The 27,739-nt window shown below is 51.9% G+C and overlaps 1 protein-coding gene across 2 annotated transcripts; it reads left to right on the top strand.

Annotated features, from left to right (window-relative positions):
• Positions 1-27,739, top strand: UPB1 (beta-ureidopropionase 1). Of its 2 annotated transcripts, XR_004345533.1 has the most exons (11): positions 1-136; positions 5,772-5,943; positions 7,333-7,420; positions 13,583-13,677; positions 16,849-17,010; positions 18,609-18,778; positions 23,058-23,139; positions 24,054-24,096; positions 25,226-25,380; positions 27,012-27,172; positions 27,338-27,424. XR_004345533.1 is itself a non-coding variant. In XM_032603655.1 (10 exons), exons 1-10 carry the CDS (start codon positions 33-35, stop codon positions 27,419-27,421), a joined length of 1,155 nt encoding a protein of 384 aa, XP_032459546.1. In that variant the 5' UTR covers positions 1-32; the 3' UTR covers positions 27,422-27,739. The 2 variants fall into 2 exon arrangements, 1 of the variants encoding a protein (XP_032459546.1); XM_032603655.1 differs by lacking the exon at positions 27,012-27,172 and having other exon boundaries at positions 27,338-27,739.

The raw sequence follows: 27,739 nt of genomic DNA, 5'->3' as shown, positions 1-27,739 counted from the left end.
TTTGCGTCTAAAGAAACGTGCAGAGTTCAGCCATGGCCGGGGCTGGATTTGAGTCGCTGGAGCGGTGCTTGGAGAAGCATCTACCACTCGCAGACCTGCAGGAGGTCAAACGCATTCTCTATGGCAAAGAGACCAGGTGTGCGGCCTAGACTGGGAAGGTGGGGGATCTTGGGGCCAGCGGGTGTGGGTCTGGGGGACCAGGCAGAGTGCTTCAGAATCGGAAGGGCTCTACAAGGGCGGTGGTGAAGTACTGAATTGGTGAGCTGAGACCCTAGGAGGTCTAGATGTGACAGCTCTGGGAGCTCAGAGTTGCACAACCGAGAGTGAACTTTACAAGCCTAGAGGGAAAGGATGGTTTTTACTCTTTGTGCTTTCTCTGTGGCCACCCAGCTCTCTTTCCCAGCTTCCAGTGACCAGCTTCTTCCCCAGAGCCAGGCCTGTCCTCTAGGTGTCTGTCTAGGTCATTACCTCCTGTCAGAGCCCCCACCTCCTCCTTCCTGCAGTGACCCAGCCTCTGGCGGACCCTTGGAGGGAGAGGCCTCTGAATCTGGTTGGCGAAGGAACTTTTCCCACTGGCAAGCCACAGGAGTTAGTTCCCATGCTCAGAGCAAATTTTTTCCACTCCCAGCCAGCTATGTGCATCACTAGGACTTTCTGAGGGCAGTGCACTGCTGGACGCTGGGCATACAGAGCTGGAAGACACTTCCCCTTCCACTCTTGTTTCTCTTCAGTCCACTTTTCTCAAAGCAACCAGAAGATGTAAATCATATCCTGCTTAAAACTCTATCAAGGATTCCCACGGCCCTTAGAATGTAATGCAACTCCTGACTAAACGTCCTTCCACTTTCTTGCCCATTTGTGGGCTCCCCCAATCCAGCCAGACTGCGCACTCCCTGCCCTTATGGCAGTGACCTTGAGGCAGGAACCTGATCAGCTCCCCTGAAACTGGAGGGTGTTGATTGGATCAGAGATTCCCAGCCACCAGCTGATGAGGAGTTCCTGCAGGGAGGCCAGACCTCAGAGTCTCAGGTGTTTTCATAGCTAGTGGATGGTAAAGGTAGAACAGCTGCCTTTCGGGGTGGGCATGGTACAGAACTTTGTCCAAAAGGGCTCTTAGTACCCAAAGAGGGGTGCCCGGGACTTCAAGGCCCCTCCAGTGTGCTCATGCTGGATTACTGCTTCCCACCGCATGTGTAAAGGCTTGTCATGGGGGAAGCCTCTTAGAATTGAGGCTCCTAAAGAAGGTGTCCTGAAGCAGGGGGTGTCTCAGGGTGTTTAAGGGTGAGGTGGGCATGTTCCCCTGGGAAAAGACAGAGCTCGTGGGTGTCAGGGAGAGTCTTAGGAAAATAGAAATAAGTTTCCCATGTAGGGGACTGGCTGGGACCCATTCTAGAGCTCAGAGTAAGGACTGCCTTGTAAAAGGGACTTTGTATGCACATTTGGATCGCTCCAGGGTGGGGAGGGATTGGAATGGGAGGTAAAATGGGAGCCAAATTCCATTAGTCTGTGACCACCAGGCCTCTTCCTGGGGCTTGGCTCACAATAACTGAGTAAGTGGTTCCCCTTTTCCATTCTTTCTCCTTTTCCCTTTTCTTGGTTCTGTTCCACCCAGAACTGAGCCCCTTCCAAGCTTCACCTCTAGGGTATAAACCTTTGTACTTGTGATTGAGTGGAATTTGGCTATGAACAGGCTGCAAAGTGAAGATAGAAAATTAGTCATTTAGGGACTTCCCTGGTGGTGCAGTGGTTAAGAATCTGCCTGCCAATGCAGGGGACATGGGTTCGAGCCCTGGTCTGGGAAGATCCCACATGCCGCAGAGCAACTAAGCCTGTGTGCCACAACTACTGAGCCTGCACTCTAGAGCCCATGAGCCACAACTACTGAGCCTGCACTCTAGAGCCCATGAGCCACAACTACTGAGCCCACATGCCTAGATCCAGTGCTCCGCAACAAGAGAAGCCACCACAATGAGAAGCGCATGCAATGCAACGAAGAGCAGCCCCCACTCACAGCAACTAGAGCAGGCCCGTGCGTAGCAACAGACCCAACGCAGCCACAAATAAATAAATAAATTTATTAAAAAGAAAAGAAAAGAAAATTAGTCATTTAAAAATTCTTCTGTTCACTTCTTATGGCCTGTCTCGGGCATGGCTGCCTCTATGAATGCCTGGTGGACCTGAATCCTCAGCCCCTCCCCTGGACTCCCCCTTTGCTCCACACAAGCAGCTTCCCACCCCAATAATTGCTGCGCCCAGCACAAAGATGATGCTTAGTAAATGTTTGCTAAGTGAATGAGCTAAATGGGCCTTTGCCTGTGCTAGACAGATGAAATCCCCAGAGAACATCAACTCTCAGTTTTAAGACAGCCAGAACCAAGAAACATTTATTCATTCAACAAACATTTATTGTTTATTTTTGTCTTGGGCACTAGAGGTACAAGGATGGGTTAGCCACAGTTCCTACTCTCGAGGGACTTTCTGTCTTTTGATGGTTGTCCTACATCATGGTTCTGAAGACCAGAAGTACAAAATCAAGGTGTTGGCAGGAATAGTCTTCCAAAGGTTCTGGGGGAGAATCCTTCCATGCCTTTTCTAGTTTCTGTGGCTTCTGGCGTTCCTTGGCTTGTGGCAGCATCACTCCAGTCTCTGCTTCTGTCTTCACTTGGTCTTTTCTCCCTGTGTCTCTTCTCTGGGCGTTTCTCAGCCCATCACTGGATTTAGGGCTCACCCGGGTAATACAGGATGATCTTATCTTGAGATCCTTAACTACATCCACAAAGACTCTTTTTCCAAATAAGGTCCCATTCACAGGTTCTGAGCATTAGGACGTTGGACATATCTTTTGGAGGGGCCACAGGTCAGCCCACTACAGAGATTCTGCAGAGGTGGGCATCAGGGTGGAGGGAGGCTGGGTTTGGGATTGTCCTAGAGATGGTCATTCCAGGTGGAGGAGTGGGTGCAGAGTAGGAATCTGGGGGTCCCAGTGTTAAAGGGGCAGAGGAGGTGGAGATTTTGTGGTAGACTCTAGAGGTAAGGATGCGGGGGGGACCCTAGGGCCAGTATCAAGGATGCTGATTGGGACAGGGCCAGAGTGTCAGATGGCTCAAGGAGGTCTGTAAGGATGGGGACAGCAGGGAGTCCACTGGCTTTAGCAACCAGTAGGCTGGTGGTTCCAGAACAAGAGAAGCCTGTGTAGAGCACGCTTTCCCTTTTTTCTTTTTTTCTGGTTTTTTAATGGGAGAGACTCAAACAGCTGTCATGGTGAATGTGGCAGGTTTGCAGGAGACAGGGAGAGATGTCCAAAGTGGGTATATCGTTAAGTGGAAAAGGCATGAAGGGACTTCCCTGGTGATCCAGTGGTTAAGACTCTGTGCTTTCAATGCAGTGGGGCACAGATTCGATCCCTGGTCAGGGACCTAAGATCCCACATGCTGCTTGGCGCGGCCAAAAAAAAAAAATAAAGGCAGAGTAGAACATACAGAAGGACACCTTTGTATGTGTAACACACGCGCATATCAAAAATATTGGAAAGATACATAAGACATTGTTAAGGGGGTTGTCTCTAGGTTCTGAGATGGAGGGGAACTCATTTTACATTTTCTACTGTTTGATTTTTTTTCCCCCCATGAGCATGTGTTTCTTTTGTAACAAAACTCTGGTTTAATTATTTAAAACGCTGATGGTAAAGAGCCATTAGAGGGGAAAGAGAAGTTCCAGAAGCGAGAGCTTGCCAAGGAAGCTGGGGCTGGGCTCCCTTGGGCAAGGTCTGCCTTGACCTCGCTGGAAAAGGGGGTGCCCCGGGGAAAGGCCAGGGGATGTGTGGAGCCAGGACAGGAAGTGATGGGCTTTCCTCCTTGAAGTTGTAGGTGAGGCCCCCAGGGTGGGGGCCTTAGTATCAGGATGAGGGGCAGAGGGGCAAGAGCCAACTATGGGGACCAAGGGAGGGTTGGGGGCAGCACTGAGCCCCCTTTGCGAGGTTGTGGCCCATTTGCTGGTCTCCACCACGGCTGGTCGGTGCCATGCCACATCCTTGAGCCAAGCCTTTGGTGGACACAGCACATGGTTAGAGAATGGGGCTCGAGGGCCAGTTGGGTTCTCCAGGATGAAGCAGGCAGGATTGGGTGAAGGAATGCCAGGGTAACTGGAGGGCGGGGAAACCTTCAGGTAGTGGCCAGACAGTGGGGGGTGCTGGGGAGAGGTAGAGCCCAGAAGGTAGTGGAGGCCTGGCCTGCATGGCCTAGGGGACGGGTGTCTGCAGGGAGCTATGGGCAGGGATGGGAATGGAGGCAGGGAGGTCGAGCATCGTGGAATGACGGGGCTGAGTGTTGAAGGTAGAAACGTGGGGAGAGCTGACAGCTGCAGTCAGTGGGTGGGGAGAGTTAGCCAGAGGATGAAGGACCCCTTCCAGGTGATGGTTACAGCTGGGCTTGCAAACCTGAAGCGAGCTTTTCCACCTGATGTCTTCCTGGTTGACAGTGCAGGCTGAGGACGGCCTACCAGGACCACTCCCAAGGGCAGCCGGCCCCCAGGCCCTCCTTCTTGTCCTGGCCACCATGGTGACTTGTCCGGGGGAGTGGGGGCGTCCGCCTGCAGGTGGGGGACTGTCTCTGAGGCAGTCATGGCAACAGGAGGCGCAGTGTGGGCACTGCTGCTATTTCTAACCTGCTGAAGCACACGGAACCCTGACTAGTTGAAAAGCAGGCTGATTGTCAGGGGTGGAACCCAACTCGGAGCTGTCAAGGCCATCACAGGGAAACTGCCTGGCAGGGGGCGGTGGCAGGGGGCTCAGGCTGACAGGGCTGTGATTTTGAAAGGAATGTCTTTAAGAAAGTGGTTTAAAGTAGGAGAGAAATATTATTAGATAATGGTTGTCAGGTTATTTTTTGATGCATTCTCTGGGTATTTCATAACCACCGTGCCCCTAGGTGGTAAGGCCTTCCTGGCTGGGGGTCCTGTCCCATGCCCCTGCGGGTTTCACCCCTGGGCCAGGCACAAAACGGGCCATGTGGCCCATGGTCACTTTGGTGGGAGGTTTTATAAATAATCCACTTGCTTCTGTTAATAAATCACAAACAGGGATGAGCCCTTCAGCCTTTGGTCTGGACATCTGGGCCCCGCCACGCTCACCCAGCATCGGGCAAGGAGCTGTTCTCTCCCCTGGCGGGAAGCAGGACAGGATGGGGTGGGGGTGTCACCAAAGACTTGTAATCCTTAGTGGCAAATGGCCACGGGACCCTCCGTCCTGCTGTCGTCCTGGCCTCTCTTCCTAACCGGCTCCCAGCCTCCTTCTCGACAGCTCCTTTGTTTCATCACGACCTGCCGCAGCCCCCAGGCTCAGCACGGTCCTCTGACTCTAGTCCACAGACATTTTTGGGAATCTGTTCCCTCTCTCCTGTGCTGCCTGCTGAGATTTCAATTGCCGCCACCACCACCACCACCACCACCACCACCACCCCCGATTTCAGCAGCTCCAGCATCAACCTCGTGACTAGTTTCCCTGCTGCCCCCTCCCCACTGCCCTCCTCCGCCCAGCCTGACCATGCTGTTCCCAGCTCCAGTCTCCCCAGGGAAGCCCGTTCTCCACCCACCGGGCCCAATTCTCCAGCCCCGCCTCAGCTTCCCACATGTGGCCGAGGCCCTGGCCCTGGCCGGCTGCTGGGCCTTCTTGCCGGGACGCTCCCACCTCTTCTGTGTCTGAGGAGTGACTCTGGAGGGTCATTAAATGCAGCAGACCTCAGGCAGATCATGTCCCCTCTTTCCTGCCTGTTTAGGAAGCTCGACCTGCCCAGCAGGGCTTTTGAAGCCGCCTCCAAAAGGGACTTTGAGCTGCAGGGCTATGCCTTTCAGGCTCTGACGGAGCAGCAGAGGAGGCCCCGGACCCTGCGCATGGGGCTTGTTCAGAACAGAACCCCCCTCCCCGCGGACACCCCTGTGGTGAAACAGGTTTGGCCTCTTTTGACTGTAAATACATAAACGGGCAGCGGGCCGCTCTGTGTTTTGAACTTGATCTTGTCCCCGGATGGTTGCCCAGCGGCTCTGCCCTGGCCCCCACTTCCTTCCAGCCGTGTCTCTTGCTTTTCTTTCTCTTCTGGCTCCTACCCTTTCTCTGCCTTCCTCTCACTCCTCACTGTTCTGTCCGCCTTCCTCTCACTCCTCACTATTCTGTCCACCTTCCTTTCCACTTCCTCTCCTGTGATCGAGCTGAAGTTCCGTTTACCAGTTGGGAGGGTGCCCCTGTGACTCACGCGCTCTCCGTGGAACTGCCTCTCGGGCTCCTGCCGGCACACGCCAGTCAGGACCCATCTGTCCACCGTGTGTCCCTCTGCCTGGATCCTAAGATCCCCAGACATTGGTCAGATTGTGAATATGTCTCCTCAGCCCAGGTTGTCAGGTCATCGGGGGGCAGGGATGCTGTCATCACCACCCCCCAGAGCCTAGAAGCACGCTTGGCACCCAGCAGTCATCCGCGGGGCCCCGTGCACGCAGTCCCTCGAGGGAGACCGAGCGTCCATCAGGAAGCATTTGTGGTCTCTGGGTTTTCAGCCTGGTTCCTCTGGTCTGTCTTTGAACAAACACTTCTGAATGTCTCCTGGGAGCCAGACGTCATGCTGAGCACGGAGGACTTGAGGACACTGCTCCCAAGGAGCTCGTGGGGTCATGGGAGTGTCAGTGGAGGAATGTGACAGCACAGTGGGAACAGCGCCACCATAGGGACACACGCAGGCTGGGGAGAATGCAGGTACCCCAATTCTCGGCCCCTTGCTGGAAGAGCTACCCCTCTGTGGGCAACACGTGATGTGGATAACACATCCAGGGAATTTTGGGTGGGGAAAGGGAGCACATTCTGGCAGAGGGCACAGCTGGGAAAGGCGAGTCATTGGAAGACACCATACATATGGGAGAACAGAAGTGGCAGGACAAAGCGTCCCCGAAGCTGTGGATGCAGGAAGTCATAAGTGGACTGGGTCCTGGGGGGTAGGGGGCAAGGGAGCAGTTAACCCAGGGGATGGTTGTGGTGTGTGGTGGGCCCACGGAGTGTGGCCCCTCTCGCATTGAGCACTCACATCCTCACGTCCTCCTCTTAGCAACCCCCGAGGTGGGTAGCGTTCTCCCCATTCTCCAGTCAAGGAAACCGAGGCTTAGCGAGGCAGCATTGAGTGTGTGTGGGACCCCAGAGCCTCTGCACCGCCACCTTTGACTGCAGAATTGGACCCAAGGACAGTCCAACATACCAGAACCTCCCACCTTCCTCGTCCTCTTGCAGCCGGCCACGTGGGTGTTGAGTTCTAAAGATGGTCTCAACCAACTAATCCTCGCTGTTTAAATTGCCAGGTCACTGCCCTGCACAGACGCATCGAGGCCATCGTAGAGGTGGCTGCCATGTGTGGAGTCAACATCATCTGTTTCCAGGAAGCATGGAGTAAGTCTCTCTCGGGGTGCTTTCTCTGCTGCCTTCAGTGCTGTCTTATCTCCACGTCGCCAAGAGTGTCTGCTGCTTGATTTCTTAAAATCTCCTTTCTTTTCTCATCCATAGAAAGGTTCTTTGTCAACAACACCAGCAGCCCCAGAACCCCAGCCTTCCTCCTCCTCGCGTGCCTCAGTCTCTCGTCTGAGCCTCAGCCTGCCTCCCAAACTTGAATCCGTTTACTCCTTCCTCTCACCTCCTTACCTCTGCCCTGATCCAAGGCATGTCAGCATCTCCTCAGCTTCTGTAATCGCCTCCAGCTGGTCTTCTCCACTCTGGCCCCTTCTAACTGGCTGCCCACACCTTCTAGGAAAGATCTGTATGAAAACTCTGCACTGCATCATCTGTTCCTCCCCATCTCTGCCGGGCTCTGCCCTGACCTTCTGATACTTTACTCCCCTCCCCCGAGGCCACTGCGCCCACTGTTCCCTCCACCCAGAGCCAGAGCTGGAGCTGGAGCATTCCTCTCCCCTGGCCTGTAACCCTGCTCGACCTTTGGATCTCAGCTTAGAGCCTGCCTCCCTGTGTAAAGCTGCATCCCTATTAAATACTCCTGCTACCTTGTACCTCTTTATTTTATTTTTAGTCATAGTTATACACATTCATGGTTTAGATTCAAATGGGTCTACAAGGTCTGTTACCAAAAAATAGCTATCCTTTTCCCCAGAGGCAGCTACTTCTTCTCTGAGCTGGTTCTTTTGGAATTTACCTTTGCTTGTGTTGCTGCTTCCTAATTTTTCAGTTTTGCATCAGTTATTGACTTCCCATGATGGAAGGAGACAGTGTAGTCCTTTGCCCTCTCCTGCCCCCTCTACACACATGTACCCTTCCTGGTCTGTCCCCAGTCCATTTGCTACCAAGATTCAAAGGAAATCGCTTTGATTTCTTTCCCTGAATAGCTTTCTGTTTTCCCTGCAGTTTGCTTTGTTTTCTACATGCTTACCACAAAGTCTACCCCAAACTTTCTGCTGGTTTCCTAAATCCCCCTAAGAGGTTTAGACACATGAAGTAGTCTATCGGTTTCATCTCCTCACAGGAATCTGTCACAGAGCCTTCTGGCTGCTCTGCTCTGAATTGGTTTCCCCCTCTCTGCCATCCCAGGACTCCCTTAACCATCATCCAGGGGGGGTCCCTCTGCCTTGCTCTTGTGTTTCTCCTATCTCACAGCTTCCTCTTTCTTGCTTTTCCCCCTCATTTTTGTTGAGTAGACCGTTTGAGACCTTGCACATCTGAAAATATTGCTGGATAGTATGGTTGGGTATAGAATTCTGGGTTAGAAACAATTTTCCTTCAAAAGTTTGAACACTTTGCTCCATGTCTTCTGGCTTTGGGTGTTGTTGACTAGTCTAAGACTATTTTGATTTATGCCCCATTGTATATGGACTGTTTTTCTCTAGAAGGTTGTAGGATCTCTTCTTCTCCAGTACTTTGAAATTTCATAATGATGTGCCATGGAGTGTATCTATTTTAATCCATCCTTCTAGACACTTCAGTGAGTTCTAACAGTCTAGAAACTTGAGTCTTTCGGATCTAGGAGATGTTCTTAGATTGTTTCATTCGTGATTTTCTCCCCTTTCTTCTCTCCTCTTTTTTTGATACTCCTTGCTGTTAGGATGTTGGAACTCGACTGGATCCCTCATTTTCTTTTGTATTTGTGCCTATTTTTCATCTCTTTGTCTTTTTGTTCAATTTTCTGGTAGATTTTATCTAATTTGTCATTCAGCCTTCTAGTTTTTTGTTTTTGCTGTCATATTTTGAATTTATGAGAGTTCTTTTGGTCTGAAATTTTCTATTTTATCACATTCTGTTCTCGTTTTATAGTTACAATATCTTCTCTTATCTCTAAGGATATTAAGTAATATTTTTTTTTCTCCCTGCGTGGTTCCTAGTTACTCCAAGTTGGTCTCCCCGCTGCTGCCCCAATTACTTATATTTTAAGAATTGGAGATTAAAAAGCTGATTGCAAGCTCTGAGTTTGTGGGAGGGGCTTCTCCACTGAGTTTCATTATAGGATGACCGGATTTAGCTGTTTGTTAGGAAATCGCCTATGGTAGTATCTTTGGGTCATTCTTTTCAGGCTGGTCAGATTCCCCAGAGAAAATTCATCTAATCTCCTGCCAAGAGGAAAGGACAGGAGTCCAGTATGCTTATGTTTAGTTAATCCCTTTGTTTTTATCACTCCACTCACCTTTGTCCTGGGTTCCCCAAGGCCAGAGACCCTCTGTTTAACTGTCTCTAGAGAGTGAGCCTCTAGCTGGGGTGGGAGAGGCTCAACCCAGCCTCTTGGAGTGGAGAAGGGATCTAACTGCTTCTTAAGTAGACTTTTGACCATCCTACTTATTTGTTGCCCTCCCTGCGTCCCCACCTTCAGAGCTGCATGGTGCCTCTGGCTCCTGAGCTTTCAAGGGGTCTATGATGGAGAGTGGGGTGCTTCCTGGCCTCCTCCACTGTGGAGGGGACTCGGTGTTCTCAGATTCACTAAGATATCTCCCACCTCCCTCGGCTCTCCAGCCTCCCATGTTTTGTTGGTTTTGTCCCTGGCTCATGCCCCATCCCTGTGGGTTTATACCTGTACACAAAAAACCCTTTACTCTCATTTGGTGGGGTTTCAGGAAAGAGCAAAGGAGTGTGTCCCATCTGCCACCTGTACCCAGAAGTTCATCACGTTCTTCACATTTCTCGTTACATGTATACTCTTGTGTGATGCTTTTGATTTGTCTGCCTCTTCCATTAGACTGTAAGCTCCATGTGATCAGTGCCTCGGTGGTGTTTATTTTTCCCACCCCAATCCCCACCTCTATTTTTTTAACATTAAAAAACTTTAATTGTAAAATATGCATACTATTACTATTGGTAAGTGTACAATTCAGCGACATTAAATACATTTGCAAAATTATGTAACTGTCATCGCCATCTATACCCAGACCTTTTCATCATCTCCAGCCAAAACTCTGTACTCCCCTTCCTCTTCCATCCCTGATAACCTCTGTTCTACTTTCTGTCTCTATGAATTTGACTACTCTAGGGGCCTCATGTAAGTGGAATCCTACAGTATTTGGCCTTTTGTGTCTGGCGTATTTCACTGAGCATCATGGTTTCAAGGTCCGTCTGTGTTGTTGCATGTGTCAGAGTGTCCTTCCTTTTTATGGCTGAATAATATTCCATTGTTTGGATGGACCACATTCTGTTTATTCTTTCCCCTACCCAGATTTTATCTTTAGTGGCTTGAATAATCCTTGGTACATGACAGACACTAAAAAATATTAGATGGTTTAACCAACTTCTCTTTCTTGGATCTGGAAAACTCCTGCACATCCATCAAGGCCTAGCGTGGACACTCCCTCCTTTGGGGGGGCCCTGGGGACTCCCCTACACAGGTTCCCTTTCAGCTCCCGTCTTGGCTGGCAGCTCCTGAGGGCAGGGCCCGGTCCAAGTCTGAGCCTGCCTCATGGAGTGTTGGTTCAGTGAATGTGGAACCCCCTTCCCCTCTAATTTGGAAACTGTAGTAGGAACTTCACAGCCGACCTCCCCCAACCTCCCTTCCACATGCTTCTTTTGAAAGTTTGTTTACGTTACAGCAGTTGTGAAAACAGGAAAAGAAGCCATTAAAATGGAAATGGAGAAATTTGGAGAGCTTAGCAAGCTGAAATGAAATCGGAAAGGGAGGTTTTATTCTCTTGGGGCATTTGAGTCTCTCCTAATGCTCTGAAAGCTGAGAGTAAACAACGGTCATTAAGGATTGTTCTTTGTTATCAACAGCTTTCTTGTTGGCTTCCTTAAAATAGCTCATCCATCTTCACCCATGGCGCCTGGGGAATCTTGATCCTGGTGCCAGGGCCCCCTGGGCTGGTGCTGGCAGAGCCTGCTGCCCACTTAGCTGCCTCCATGGGCTACCGCCCTGGCAGCTGAGATGGTGGTGGTGCCATCATAGCACCAGGCTTCCAGGGACTGGAAGGAATCTGGAGGCTGATGCTTCTCTTCTCTGTGAAATGAGGAGTCACACCAACTTCGCAGGGGTATTGGGGACATGCTGCCTATTACCAGGCCTGGCACTGTGCTGGGCACATGGCCCATGTTTGGAAAAGGTTGGTTGCAATTATTACCCCCAAACAGGCCACACAACCCATGCAGCGGCCAGGTAGTCCTCGCCAGCCACATCACACAGCTTCCTACAAACCTTCCCTGCATTCTGAGTTTCAGAGTGACCGGAACTCTGGAAACATCCGTTAGGCTAATCCTCCTAAAAGAAATGGACTTGGGTTATTGGGAGGAGGAAGATCTAAAGAGTACAGTCATCCCTCGGTAACTACAGAGATTGGTTCCAGGACCCCAAACCCTGCAGAGACCAAAATCCAGGGATGCTCAGGTCCTTTATATAAAATAGTGTAGTATTTGCATGTTACTTACGCACATCCTCCCATATACTTTAAATCTTTAAATCATCTGGAGGTTACTTGTAATACATGATACAGTGTAAATGCCAATTAAATAGTTGCCCGTGTGTGGCAAATTCAAGTTCTGCTTTTCGGAACTTTGTGGAATTTTTTTTTTCAAATATTTTCCGCCTGCTGTTGGGGGAACCCGCAGATGCAGAGGGCCAACTCTATGTGGAATTGGTCCAAACAAGGAACTCAGTACTCCAGATCAAGAAGAAAAAGACAAACAGCTCAGCAGGAAGTGGACAAAGGGTACGGACAAGATCATCTGGAGGATGAATCCAGAAAGGCCAGCAGCCATGTGGCCAGGTGCTCCACCTCACTGGTGACATGGGAAACGCATATCTAATCCCAATGAGATCCCAGCTCACAGCATTAGACTGGCGGGTGTGGATGCACGTGGCCGAGGCTGTGGAGCAGTGGGACACACTCAGCCAGAGGTCCCTGGTGCCTACCCCCATCGCAGCCCCCTCCACCCCACAAAGGAAACTGCCCTTGAGAATCTGGTGTGCATGGCGTTCTTTGAATTGTTACTGCGTGTATATGTACCTGCTTTTTTTTTTAAGCAAACAAAAATCAGTGAGTTAATGAAATTTCCTATTGAATTAGCCCCCTAGATGGTGGCATCTAGCCAGAGGTCACAGAAATAATGCTTTTATCCTTGGGGAGTGCTCAGCCTACCCAGTGGTTCCCAAACTTCTGATGGTGTCATTAAATGAATGGCTTTTCTTGTTCCTGAGCAAGCCTCAGTCCCTGGGAGGATGAACATTCCTATGGTGATGCGTGAGGGTCCCAGTGCCATCCTCAGTGGCCCTCTGACGCTGTCCCCAAGGAGCCTTGGTTGTGCTCTTAACCAACCAGCATATTGGCCAGCAGCTCGGGATCTGCTGGTTGGGAACAGTTTCTGGCTGTACCTTTGGCAAAAAAATTTTAACATATATATGTACTGTTAAAATTGTGGTAAAATAGGCATAACGTAAAATTTACCGTTTTAACCGCTTTCAAATGCACAGTTCTGTAGCATTAAGTACATTCACATTATTGTGTAACCATCACCACCATCCATCTCCAGAACCTTTGCATCTTCCCAAACTGACACTCTGTCCCCCTTAAACATCTCCCCATTCTCCCCTCCCCCAGCCCCTGGCACCGACCATCTACTTTCTGTCTCTGTGAACATGCCTATACTAGGTCCCCCATGTAAGTGGAACCATATAGCACTTGTCCTTCTGTGTCTGGCTTATTTCAGTGTGCATAATGTCTTCAAGGTTCACCCATGTTGTAGCAAGTGTCAAACTTTCCTTCCTTTTTAAGGCTGAATAATATTCCATCTAACGGATGAACTACATTTTGTTAATCCATTTGTCCACTGATGGACATTTAGGTCATTTCCATCTTTTGGCTGTTGTGAATCATGCTGCTGTGAACGTGGGTGTGCGAGTATCTGTTCAGATTTCTGTTGCAAGTGTTTTTAAGACCATAGGAAGGACATTTGTCCTTGCCTCTTATTCTGCCATGAAGCCTAAAGGGGAGGCGTCCCCACAGCCAGAGATGGGCTTCAGAAGGCAGGCCAAGGCTCTTGGGGCTGGGGTCTCCTGTGGAAACCCTCCCCCACCAGGCCAAGGACCCCCCTCAGAGGCCATGAGCTTGGATGTGATTCTGACCTTTCTCCTCTCCACAGCTATGCCCTTTGCTTTTTGTACGAGAGAGAAGCTTCCATGGACGGAATTTGCCGAGTCAGCAGAGGACGGGCCCACCACCAAGTTCTGTCAAGAGGTAGGATGTTAACCTACCTTTAACTGTCAACTAACCTCTGGCAGCAGCCAAACACGGGCAGGTCACAAAGAGAGGCCGCAGCTGCCAGGGGTGGCCCTTCTCCGTGGAAAACGCACCCATTTGGCTCTTGCTTTGCCAGGTGAGAATAGATAAGACTATTTACTGCCCCTGCCCCCCTTTTTTTAGTGTACTTTCTTTTTTTTTTTAATAAATTTATTTATTTATGTATTTATTTATTTATTTTTGGCACTGTTGGGTCTTTGTTGCTGCGCGCAGAATTTTTCTAGTTGTGGCGAGCAGGGGCGACTCTTCGTTGCGGTGCATGGGCTTCTCATTGTGGTGGCTTCTCTTGTTGCAGAGAACAGGCTCTAGGAACCTGGGCTTCAGTAGTTGTGGCTCGTGGGCTCTAGAGCGCAGGCTCAGTAGTTGTGGCACACGGGCTTAGTTGCTCTGCGGCATGTGGGATCTTCCCAGACCAGGGCTTGAACCCATGTCCCCTGCACTGGCAAGCGGACTCTTAACCACTGCATCACCAGGGAAGTCCCTAGTGTACTTTCACTTAAAATCAGAGTTTCAGAGCCAGAAGGGCCCTTAATGGCTTTTTAAGTGAGGGGGCTGCAGCCCACGGAGGGGGTCCTGGAGATGACTCCCGTAGTCGGGTCTGCAGCTGGCAAGTGTGGCACTGGCACTCGGGGACTGAGGTTAAGGTCGAGTCTGTGTCCACAGCTCTGCTACCCCACTTGCTGTTCGCCTGAGTTATGGAAGCATCTCTGCATGGCCCATCTCATCAGTGTAAAAACTGGGCTTCCTTTTTCTTTATTAAAACCTCATAATACATGTTCTGTGATCCCATTTATATGAAATGTCCCGGGTAGGCAAATGCTTGGAGGCAGAAAGCAGATTAGTGGTTGCCAGGGGCTGGGTGGGGAGAGGGGATGGGGAGTGACTGCTCAGGGGGACAGGGTTTCCACTTGGGGTGTGGAAAATGTTCTAAAATTAGCTTGTGGTGTTGGTTGCACAACTCTGAATGTACTGAAAACCACTGAATGTCACACTTTGAAAGAATGGACTTTATGCTCCGTGAATTGTATCTTAATAAAGCGGTCATCCAGAAAACCCCAAGGATATTCCAAGAGGTTACAAATGGTGACTTATGCGCATTCTCACCTCGAAAAAAATAGCTCCTTTCATTTCTCCAATGTCCCATTTCAGACTTCCTACATATACTTAGGGGATTTTGGAACTGTAATCATGGTGACTCTATCAATACTGAGTTGTGATTCCTAACATCCCTGTTCTCAGGCTGTAGGGAAAATTCTCTCCGCCACCAGATTGTTGATTCTGTGCTACGAGGCAGGAAGCGATGGCAGATGGCGTGCCTGAACCAGGGTGGGAGGAAGGAAGAGCAAAGGGAGGATGGGGATGAGCTGGTCCCAGGGGACCCCTGTCTGCATCGAGGGCCCCGGGACCACAGCTGCCCCCACGTGGCTCATAGCATCCCCTTCTGCCCGCCGTGCCATCCCCCTGTTCTGTCATTAAGGTCAGAAGTAGCAACGGGCTGGTAAGAGCTGATGACAAATGACCAGCTGGGGCTGCTCATCCTGGTCACCAGATCCTGAACTTCTTATTTGAGACAAAAGGCATTTGGTGTCAAGAGTTATGTTTGGTTTGGTTCTGGGTTTTTTTAGACATACGATTTATTTTATTTTATTTATTTATTTTGGCTGTGCCACATGGCATGTGGGATCCTAGTTCCCCAGCCAGGGATCAAACCCACACCCCCTGCCATGGAAGCGCAGAGTCTTAACCACTGGACCGCCAGGGAAATCCCTTTTCTCTTTGTTATTATGGTAAAAAACACGTAACATAAAATTAATCATCGTAACCATTTTTAAGTGTGCAGGTCAGTCATGTGAAGTATCTTCACAGCGCTGTGAAGCAAACCTCTAGAACTTTGTCATCTTGTAAATCTGAAACCCTCCACCCCCAGCTGCTGGTGCCTGACGTTCCACTTTGTTTCTGTGAATTTGCCTAGCTTAGATGCCTCACATGAGTGCACTCCTGCAGTGTTTGTCCTTTCGCGCCATTTCACTTGGCATAACGTCATCAGGTTCATCCATGTCAGGGATGACAGCCATGTCATCCATAGGCCAGGATTTCCTTCCTTTTTAAGGCTGAATAATACTCCATTGCATGTATACACCACGATTTATTTATGCTTGTGTTGCTTCCACCTTTTGGCTGTTGTGAATAGCGCTGCTCAGAACATCGGTGTGAAAATCTACTTTCCTGCGCGGTTGCTGCTCCTACGGTAACTGTGTTTAACTCCGCCAGGAACGCGGCATCATTTACATTCCCACTGGCGGTTTATGAAGGTTCCTGTTTCCCCACATCTTGTCAACGCTTGTTACCTTCTTTTTTGTTTTGTCTTGTTACTGCCTCTGGATCTGAAGGTCTATGGGAAGTGGCTTTTAAGTCTTGCTTTTATTTTATTTGTACTGTAGGGTCTGTGATCTTTGTATAGGGCTCACAGCATTGGAAAAAGACTTAGCTCTCTGTGCACCCTTTAGAATTAGGAAATCAGCCTTATCCACACTAAAAAGGTCCCCGGGGCTATTTTCAATATTTCAGAAATCCTGATACAACCCATACACCCTCTCATTAGGGTTGCTAGGCTAATTGAAATTTCAAGTGATTTAATTCTGACTAGAATTATTTAAGTTTAGACTCCTTAAGAATAGAGAATGCATTTCACCTATTAGCAGACACGTGGCATATAGTAAATGGTAAAGTGTATGAATAAATAGTTATTATTCTCACTTGTATCAGAAAGAGAAAAAAGACTAATTTCAGTTATTTTGGGTATATACCCAGAAGTGGCATTATGGGGTCATACGGTAGTTCTGTTTTTAATTTTTGAGGAATTGCCATACTTTTTTCCACAGCGGCTGCACCGTTTTTACACTCCCACCAACAGTGCACAAGGACGATGCTGGTTCCTATTTAGCTAAGCTTGGGCGTCAGGACAACGCTGACATTTAGTCTTCAAAGAACAGATGCAGGGAGAGCTCAGAACCCCGTCTAACTATCTAGGGGGACCATTAGATTCTTCCATAAAAACGTATTAACACTTGATTTGAAAATAGGACTGTGCCGTGCTCCTTTTTCCAGCTGGCGAGGAAGCATGACATGGTGGTGGTGTCCCCCATCCTGGAGCGAGACACGGAGCATGGGGACATCTTGTGGAACACAGCTGTGGTGATCTCCAACTCTGGAGCCGTCCTGGGCAAGACGAGGAAAAATCACATCCCCAGAGTGGGCGACTTCAATGAGGTGAGCTGCCCCTCGGATGACCAGCGCAGCTGCAGCACGGTGTGGCAGCAGCGCTGGGGGCCTTCCTGCACTGCACTGCATCACACAGGTGGATGGGATGCAGTGGGATTCCCGGTGAGTCCCAAACGCCTTTAGCGCAGAGGACTATTTTTTAAAAAATGTAACCTGATTTGGCTTCCTGGAATTTTTCTTTGAAGTAAGTCATATACAAATTAAAACCAAAATCAATAGTGCACAAGCGTGAAATGATTCCCGTGGCCCCTTTCAGGCCCTGAGCTCCTCGTCCGTCACAGTCTAGTTCTTGTTTGGTGGGGAGAGGTCCTTGTCCATGGCTCCCATGGGGTCTGAGTCAGCCACGTCCACGTGTCAGGTGACAGCGAGGAATGTGTGTCTGTGCACAGGTGTGTTAGCTGGGGCTTGGTGCCCATAATCAGGCTGTAAGTCAGGGGAGCTGTTCTGGTCAGTTAATGCCCATCATGGGTGTGTAGGTGGAGGGAGGTGGATGTTTGAAGGAGGGAAATGAACTCCACCTAATGCCTAAGATATGAAGTCTGAACTTGATCTGCAGTAAGTACAGTTGTTCAGGATGTGATATCCCCATCCTTCGCCGCCCTCCCTGATTGTGGGGGTCCCAGCCACTCTCAGGCTGGTCAGGCAGACGAGGAAGGATGTGCAGAGCTAGCCAAGGCCCTCTGGGGAGAAAGAAGAAGCCAGCATTGCCCAGTGACAGCTGGAGGCGAGGGCGGGAAGACGTGCCCCTCACCTGTTTACCCTGGGATTAATCTTTAGCTCCCCACAGATAGTGACGGGCTTGTCTCAACACACAAGGATCTGCTCTGGCGTCCACCCTGTGTGCACATCCTGGTTGCTGCCCGACTCTGACGAATTTTGAAATTAATGGGAGGAGGCAGAAGGCAGGAAGCAGATCTGTGTGAGACCCTGACCAGCACCCCAAGGGGGCAGGCGGAGAGGCAGGGTTGGCAGGACTGTGTCCCACCTGCCTGCCACACAGGGACGTCCTTGACCCCAGGCAGAGTGCCCAGGGAGCTTTGTGGAGAAGAGCACTTTCAGAGTGGGATTCTGGTCTCATATTGGCCTTCGTTAGCCGGGCAGGTCCTGTGTCCCCTGGGCTACGCTGTTCCCCCCAAGCAGGGTAAGAGCTGCTCTGGACGAGCCCCCGTCCCTTCAGCTCTAACCTTCTTATGGGAACAGGTGGTTGGTGAGGACATTGACCAACTTGTGTTAACACTGACCACACACCTCAGCTTCTAGTTGTACCATGATTGAAACCTCACCAAGTTTATCTTTGAAATACTGTGGGAAGTTGCTTTGGGGGCTTTTTAACATCCCACAAAAGAAATTGTGGGTAAGTGCTCAAGCCACGGTGATTTCCCCTTGGGTCAGCTTGTTGTTATTGTGTCTGGGTTTTCAGATTTTGGGTTTTTTTTTTAAGTGCATTGAAATTTTGGAACTTAAGGTAGAGTCATACCAGGAGCATCCCTTTTGGAGTATGGGTGACATTTCATTTTTCTGTCAAGTCTAAGGAAAGGGAAACTTGACAGCTCAGAGGCATCCATACATGACCCTTTGTCTTCCAGTCCACATACTACATGGAGGGAAACCTGGGCCACCCCGTGTTCCAGACTCAGTTCGGGAGGATCGCCGTGAACATATGCTACGGGCGGCACCACCCCCTCAACTGGCTCATGTATAGCATCAACGGTGCTGAGGTCATCTTCAACCCCTCGGCCACCATCGGAGTGCTCAGGTCACTTGGCACAAGGGACTTGGGAGGGTTCTGGGGGCAGGCTGCAGGGCGCGGAGGCAGGTTTGGGAAACAGCAGGCAGGTGCGACCACCAGGTCATCTGAATCCTGGGATGGTGCCAACTTTTCTGTGAAAAAATACTGCAAGTGTCAATTACGATCCCTCCTAAAGAGCTGTGCTGTACTGTAAAATACCATCCTTGGCTATGATGGTGTCTCAGGTAATAATAATCTCCCCCATCGCTGACAGAATTCAGAAAAGCTCCCCTTCTAAGGGGTCTGGAGCATCGGAGGTACGTGGCCAGCTTCAGCTCCCCCTCCTGTCACAGCTGTGCTCCTGGGGGGTTGGGAGGTGGGGTGACGAATGAGGAGTCCTAAGTCTCCTGTCTGCAGAGTCTGGAGCACGGAGGGCAGACACCCAGACGAGAGATCCGGAGCAGACGATCGGTCGGAGCTGAGAGGGTCCTTAAGACATCAGTCAGGTGGCTCTGAAACCTGTGTTTAGCCAACCAAGTGTTTCCTTCTGATGACACAGAACCCGTGTTTGGGTGTTAACCTCACCCCTGAGTAGATAAAGCTGTTGTGACCAGGGTAGAGGGTGGGCCTGGCACCCCTGAGCTCCTGGGCAAGCCCTGGGCCCCTCACTGAATAAGAGCAGGCGGCTGAGATGACCCAGCACGACTGCGCTTCCGCTGCTTCTCTCTCCCCAAAGGCTGAGCTTCTGGATGGTTTCCAGCTTTGCATCATCAACAAGTACCAAAGCTCTAGGAATTTGTGTGCAAATACCTCTCTCCCCAGCTCACTTCCTCCAAAGCAGCATTGCTGGGTCGGGAGGTACTGGCTTTCACTCTCTGTCAGCAGGACAGGGTAGGGAGGGGGAGTCCCAGTCCCCACGTGGGGTCAGCTGGGGGAGTTCTGGGGGGCAGCCTTGCGTTCCCTGTCAGCCCACCCCTGTCATTCTTGTCCTCGCTCTCCATGAAATTTCCGTCTAATTTCTTCTAAAAGTCAGGATGTGACATTCACTTTACCTTTCTCTTGAGCGTGATGCCCCCTCCACAGCGTGACTTCCCTCAGTGTTCTGATCTGCACAGCAGGTCCCTCACAGAACGCAGACCCCCCTCTGCTACCCCAGACCTGCCGCCCCATCCATGCACCCCATCTTGTCTAAGTCTAGGGGGACACTGTCGGGCAGAAGGGGACACTCGAGTCTTGGATCTCCCCTCAGAGAATCTCTGGGGGCCTCCTGGCAGCATGGCCACTATGACAACATCCGTTGGCAGTTGCGACAAAGGGCGATTCCTGGTCGTCGGGCCACCAAGCCTGGGCAGAACCTCTGGGCCCTAGAGCAGCCCCTCCTGCTGGCCATGTGTAAGACATCCAGCAAGCTCCATCTCCCCAAAGGGGTCCCTGGTGGATCCTGAAGCCAGTGCCCCACCGGGTACAGCTGCTGTCAGGCTGGGCCGGGCACAGCTGTGGCCTGGAATCAGATGGTCACCTCTCCAACCAAGCGCCCCCAGGCTTTTATCAGCCCCAATTAAGCAAACAGAAGCACCTCAACGTAATACACACATGTCCTTGGCTTATTAAGTTATCGATCTTCCTTCCTTGGCCAACAGCGGTCCAACTGGTGCCCTCCAAGGATGTGGTTCTGCTGGCAGTTAAAACTCTGACAGGTCTTTCAGAAGCAGCATGTCTCACAAGTTCCCGCAGTGTCCACACCTTGACCAGATAATTCTAGTCTGAGAACCTTAGCCTGAGGATGCATCTGAGAGAGGAGGGGAAGGCTGCCTGCCTGAAGATGCTCATGGCAGCGTGACTGATTACAAGAAAAGCTGGAAGGGAGAGAGAGGTCAGGGTCAGGTCAATGCCAGCCCATCTTTTCCATGGGTTATCGTACAGCCACTAAAACAAATCTTCATGGAGGTACTGCAGCATCATGATGAAAGCCTGTGAGCAAAAATGTTTCCAGGCTGGGATCAGAACTCTGCAAAGACTGAGGATGGTCGTAGAGCGTGGGAAAATTAGAGCAGGTGGTTCACTAGGATGGTGCAACTCTGAGTTTCTTAAAATACTGAATGATTATTTGTAGAATTGATGGCAAGCACGATGCCAGGCAGATCCCCACCAGCTGTGCACAAGCATCGGCTCACAGCTTCTGGAAGCATCCATCCCCTTCTCCGGCATCTCCCACCTCCTGTATCAGAGCCCCCCAGACACACACACACGTGCACATGCACAGATTGGAAGGGTATCCTCATTTGTGGGTCCCACAGTTCCAAGCACCCAGTGGAGGCAAAATGCTTTATTTTTTTCTTTGCGACATGCGGGCCTCTCACTGCGGTGGCCTCTCCCGTTGCGGAGCACAGGCTCCGGACGCGCAGCCTCAGCGGCCATGGCTCACGGGCCCAGCTGCTCCGCGGCAAGTGGGATTCTCCCGGACCGGGGCACGAACCCGTGTCCCCTGCATTGGCAGGTGGACTCTCAACCACTGCGCCACCAGGGAAGCCCCGGCAAAGTGCTTTTTGATGAACTGAGTCATCCTGACAAACCGTGCAGCCCGTGTGGTCAAGGATTTCTACCACGTATGTGTGTTAATAGGAAAGCCGCCATCCCCACCCCTCGATGCCTTTCCCCTTCCCACTGTGATTAATTTTAGGGGCTTGTGTACACCGCGCTGGGAAAGTGGCAGATGTCCCCATACCCCCCACGATTCCCGCATGCCCCGGCTCTCACGAACCTCCGGCTTCCTTTCCCTTGCTTGTTTTGTTTGTTTGTTTGTTTGTTGCGGTACACGGGCCTCTCACTGCTGTGGCCCCTCCCGTCGCGGAGCACAGGCTCCGGACGTGCAGGCTCTGAATGCGCAGGCCCAGCGGCCATGGCTCACGGGCCCAGCCGCTCCGTAGCTCGCGGGATCCTCCTGGACCGGGGCATGAACCCGCGTCCCCTGCATCGGCAGGCGGACTCCCAACCACTGCGCCACCAGGGAAGCCCCCCCTTGCTTGTTTTGAGAGCCTCCGTTTTATTGCCAGCTGTGGTTTTGAGTCCTGCACTCCGCACCCTCCCTGGAGAACTGCAAGAGCGATGTTTTATGGCACTCGCTCTGCAACTGTCTGTTTAATTCCCGAAAATGTCATTGACGGGTGTGTTTCTGTAAAAATCCTTTCTTAAAAGTTTTGTCAGCTCGGCTTAGCAGCTGGAGGGGGGAGAAAAGCGGCAAAATGAGTCCCCTCAATCAAGCCTGTGATTTTTTTTCTTCCAGACTCATGAATCCTCCTGAGAATTAGGCTTGTGACAAGCACCCACCCACCCCTTCCACCTACTCTGTGGTTTAAACCAGGTGCATGCTGACAGGAAGGAAGATTCCAGGGCATCCCGCTCCCAGTCACTCAGCGTTTCTAAGTGGGCATTACATCTGTCAGTTCAGAATCCTAATCGCCTTGCTGCTCAGACAGATAGTTAGTGACAAGGGGGCCCACTGAATCCCGCGGCACATTTTCTTTGGTAGGCTGGGGAAGGACCTGTCTGGTTGGGGCGAAGTTTCCCACCCTGTTCCCACTTTGCAGGTGCTGGACTGAGGGAAGCCTGCAGCTCAGCTGTGCCTGTGGGATGACTCCTTCCCGGGCCCGTAGGAGAACCAGGGGGCCGAGGCTGCGAGACTCAGGGTTCAGAAGAGGGAGATGGGGGGCACTGGGAAATGGGAGCCAGCACAGGGAGGCGATGCCCACCTACAACCTAAATTCCTTTCAGGTGTACTCTGTTTGCTAGGCCTGAAATCTCCCCCTGTAGAGACTGCTTTGCAAGGCAGCACAGCAGGGTAGGGATTGGGGGACACGTTATACACACGCCACCAGGGCCCCAGCTCCCTTCTGACATTTACCAGCCTGGGAGGTGGGTTCCTGACCCCCACCTGGGAGGAGGGAACGAGTGAGAAGCAGCAGTTAAGGGGTTCCTGCCACACAGCCTCCCACCCCCACCCCGCCCCCAGAAGCTTCATCTGCATGGTCTCTGAGGAAGTTTCAGAAAAGGAAACTGAGTCAGGGTGAGGCTTTGATCCAGGGCTGCTTCTGCTGCGTTGGGCCCTCTCCAAAAGGCCGCTTTGGCTTGAGCCGGGGACGAGCTGGCCTGTTTGTGGGTTTGGGGTCACCCACAGATGCAGTGAGTCTCCTGGCCATCTCCACTGCAGGCCTGGAAGGCTGGCACCCGGGCTGCAGCTCGGGACCGAGCATCCTCTGAGTCTGGCTGGGAAGTCGGCAACCTGGTTCTTCTCCTTCCGCTCTCACAGTGAGTCCCTGTGGCCAATCGAGGCCAGAAACGCAGCCATCGCCAATCACTGCTTCACCTGCGCCATCAACCGGGTAGGCGAGGTAAGTGCCCGAGGCCTGGCCTCCAGAGAGCCCTCCTGCAGCTGCTGCGGAACCTGCCTGCCAGCGGGGCCCAGCCTCTTCAGAGCAGCAAAAGCCACAAGGGAAAGAACTGCTGTTGCTGTGGCCTTGCTGGGGACACCTGTTGTTACACCTCCTCTCTGCATGCAGGCACACCCCACATGCTAGGGTCCCAGCAGGGGGCAGACTGGCTTCTGTCACTTTGAAAGAAAGCACTGTCCCTCCCCTGTTTTTGTCTGTTTTGTCTTTAGCTGAAACCATTTTGAAAGGCTCTCACCTCAGTACCACCAAGTACCCAATTTCTCCCCACCCACCCTTGACCTCATGCACCAAAGGATTCTGACTACAAACGCCATGTATTTATTGCAAAACACATCCTCTTCCTCATTCTTATTAATCAGTTGTCAAACTCTAATCAGAGCATCTGATCAGTCTGAGAGAACACTAAGTCGGTCTAATTTCTGACAACGTAAAGAAACTCGGTGTTTTAATTAGCCCACGTATCCCTGTCCCTGCTGGATACGCAGTTTCCATTAGGCTTCTGGAAGATATTGAGAGCCACGAGCAGACACCCCCCCCACTGCTGCCTTCGCAGACCCCAGGCTGGACTTTATGACTCCAGCAGGCGAGCCTCAGACGCCCTCCACGGCCCTGGGAACCACTCTCTGCAATGACTTTCTCTTCTCCCAGCAGATGGCAAAATCCGGGTCTTCCCCTGGCTAGTCAGATGCCCCGCTGGCCGCCTGCTGGCCTGGGGCTGGGACTCAGCAGGGACTGGTTAAGTTCAGGCTGGTCCACATCACTCTAACTCCTAACTCCCTCACCCCAGCCTGACGTTGATGAACAACCCAGCAGCGCCCCCTATAGGTGTGTCTTACCTTGGTTTTATTTCCCAGGAGTTCTTTCCGAACGAGTTCACCTCTGGGGATGGCAAGAAAGGTATGTCCCGTGACTTTCCGTGGGACTGCATATGAGGGGTGGGCCTCACTGTTCCTTCCCCATCTGCCGCTTCCGGGCAGGGTCTACCCCACAGACTGTGTCTGCACAGCTGTGTTCCCATGTGGATCGGCATTCCTGGGCCTGTGACCACCTCATTCCCCGGATGAGGATGGAGTAGAGATCGGCTCAGACTCCATCCCTCCCCTGGGACTAGGGTGAAGATGGACTGAGGTGTGGGGGAGCCCTTTGTGAGCTCCCTGAAATAGGGGTGCATCATCCACCCCACAGACCTCACTCCCCCCTCCCTTTGTCCTCGTCCACACCCCTCACTCCCCAGCTGTACAAATGCCCCAGAGCCCAGCATGGCTGCCTTGGGTTCCTAGAATCCACAGATTGTTTTGATCTGAGGGCAGGTCTCACCTCACCTCTGCTAGGAATCTGCCACCACCCCACCGCCTCACCTCTGTAGCCTGGAATGTGGGAGGGGGGCTGCCCCCTCACCGAGGAGGTGTCTGAACTCGCTCATGGTTCCCGCCCTGGGAAGCAGGGGGTGCTGAGGGGGTCTGTCTCCCAGAAAAGCATTTCCTGAAAGGGCTCCACATCCCCCGCAACGTGAGGCCTTGGAGACCTCATGAGTCTCTAGTCTCACTTAGCTCCCTGCAGGAAAGTGAGGCCAGCTGGGCCCTGCACTGCGCCCACATGCTCCCTACACACCTTCAGGGTGGCTGTTACCCTGCTTTACTGGTGAGGGGACCGAGGTGTGGAGGGAGGGTGAGGGTGACAGCTGGCACGGCTGGCGAGGGCAGAGCTGCCAGCTCACCGTGCGGAGCCACCACAGGAAGCCCTGAAGAGCCATGCAACTCCCTTGGGCTATGGTGGCTGATGCTGGAGCCGGAAGCCAATACCTCTACTAGGGTGACCTGTAAAAGGTTCCTGGGGCAGAGGTGAGGGCTCTGAGGGTGACATGCAGTCACTTGCTGGGCCTCCAGGCACAAGGAGGGAGGCAGGTCCACTGGGAAGGGAGGTGGGGAACCCTTTGTCCTGGGAGTCTCTTGGTGCACCCGTCCCCCTGCCGAGTCCACCCATGTCTGCCTGAGCTCACCGGGGCCTTGCCTTTGCTCCTTCACAGCTCACCGGGACTTCGGCTACTTTTATGGCTCAAGCTACGTGGCGGCCCCTGATGGCAGCCGGACCCCCGGGCTCTCCCGCAACCGGGATGGGCTGCTGGTCACCGAGCTCGACCTCAACCTCTGCCGGCAGGTGAATGACATCTGGGGCTTCAAGGTGGGTTCTGAGTCCCCTGCTTCTCTGCGTGGGCCCGTCCTGCCCCCAGCCCTGGGAACCGCGGCTGCTGTGGGCCTCAGGGACAGCACGTGAGGCTATGAGTTGAGCAGAAGGCCTGGTGTCTGCCTCCTTGAAGGCCAGGGCCAGTGCTCAGGGGAGGAACCACTGGGTCAAACTATGCCCAGGCAGCTGGCCTCAATAAATTCCCTGCTCATCTGATTTAGATTCTGGGCACCTTCAAGCAAATTAATCTCAATTTCATTTGTCCAGAGAATAGAGTGGATTGGCCTCGCTAATCCTTTTTTCCTTTCCAGGCATTTGCACTTATCACAAGGTAAATGTGGATGTCTGGCTCTGCCTGTGGCCATGCCCCAAGTCTAGGCCTTGACAATGGAGGGAAGTGGGTCAAGCAGAGAAATGGGATCCAGGCCTGGCTCTGCCACTGCCTTGCAAGCCCCTTCTGCTCCCAGCCTCAGTACTCCCATTTGTAAAACAAGAGGCTGAACTCGAAGGCCCCAGGTGGCCTTGGAGACCAATACCCTGTGACACCACAGAGTATAAGTGCCCACCTCCTGGGGTAGGGTGCTTGCAGCCTGGGACCCCCCCCCAAAATATGGCATCTCATCAAGGACACAGATGGAGTTTGCTGTGTTAGTGTCTAGCAGTATTTCCACCAACTCTGTGCCCACTTATAAGAAAATCATCAGATGTAGAGAACAAACATATGCACACCAAGGTGGGAAAGAGGCGGGGGGGTGGGCGGGGGCGGGGGTGGGATGAATTGGGAGATTGGGATTGACATATATACACTAATATGTATAAAATAGATAACTAATAAGAATATACTGTATAAAAAAATTAAATTAAAAAAAAAAGAAAATCATACACACAAATGAACATCGCATTGTCAGGACGGAATGACTTTGCCCAGCATGTCTGGAAGGGACCAGGACTTCGGATCCAGCCAGATGTGGGCTTTAGGCCTGACTCCCCTGTTTATGTGAGGGTGGGTCCTTGGGCATGTTTCCTGAGTCCCAAGTTCTCATTGGACAGAGAAGGCACTGCCCACATGAAAGTCTCCTGGCCTATCTCTCCTCCTCCGGAAGCTTAGGTTAATGCAGGATTCCACACAAATTAGAAGTTGGAACCAATAAACAGAATGGTTTCTCATTAGTAACTTTTTATTTTATTTATTTATTTTTTTTGCGGTACACGGGCCTCTCACTGTTGTGGCCTCTCCTGTTGCGGAGCACAGGCTCCGGACACGCAGGCTCAGTGGCCATGGCTCACGGGTCCAGCCGCTCCGCGGCATGTGGGATCTTCCCGAACCGGGGCAAGAACCCACGTCCCCTGCATCGGCACGCGGACTCTCAACCACTGCGCCACCAGGGAAGCCCTCATTAGTAACTTTTTGAAAGCAGAAGCCTTCCCAAGCTATGGTGATGGGCATGAGTTCCCGTCAAGGCTTTGGAAAGGAGGGAGGGAGGGAATGCTGGGGTGTGAGCACCCTGGGTGGGCTTTCCGGCCCCACCCCCAGCCTCTGTCTGTGTCCACGATGAGATGCCATGTGGAATGGATGGGCCTCCAGACCCAGGGGACCAGGGTGCAAATCCCGGCAACTCCACTCCTAGCTCGTGACCGGGAGCAGGTCAAGCCTTCCTCCCTCCTGACTTGGAGCCACCACACCTTCTGGCCGAAGATCACAGAGGTCTTTCAGCAGGAGGGGCTAGGGGGTGTGAGTCATCACCGGCATCCGTGATCTTCGCCACAGCCCCGGAATCGTTGCCAAAAGGTTACATGGGGGTTGTGCCTCTATATTATACCCTGAGACTGTCCTGTCAGCCAGCCTTCCTAACGCATTTCTGTCCCATGGCTGCCCTCCAGTGGCAGCAGGTGGTGGCGAGCGAATGAGGGCGGTTATGAATCGGGAACCTCTAAGTCTGTGTTTCGCTTTCAGATGACAGGCAGATACGAGATGTACGCACGGGAGCTTGCCGAAGCTGTCCAACCCAACTACAGCCCCAAGATTGTGAAAGAGTAACAGGCTTCAGCCGCTGCCCGCCAAGGAGGGCACCTCTGCCCACAGCAGATCAGCCAGGGCTCTGGGCTCTAGTGTCCAAATTCTCCCTGCTTGATGCCCTGACAGCACTGCTGCCCAGATTGGTTTTAAAGTGCCTGGGTGGGGAGGGTCGAATGAGTACCAGGTTTCCTTCTGTGGTGATGAAAATGTTTTGGGACTGGATAGAGGTGATGGCTATACAACATTGTGAATGTACCAAATCCACTGAATTGTTCACTTTGAAATGATTAAACTTTGTTGAGTGAATTTTAGAAATTCAATTAAAGACAATCCCAGGGA

Source organism: Phocoena sinus, chromosome 14 (assembly GCF_008692025.1).
Source record: "Phocoena sinus isolate mPhoSin1 chromosome 14, mPhoSin1.pri, whole genome shotgun sequence".
Classification (NCBI taxonomy): Eukaryota; Metazoa; Chordata; class Mammalia; order Artiodactyla; family Phocoenidae; genus Phocoena; species Phocoena sinus.
The sequence above is the reverse complement of the archived record's forward strand: the minus strand, read 5'-3'. Positions and strand labels throughout refer to the sequence as shown.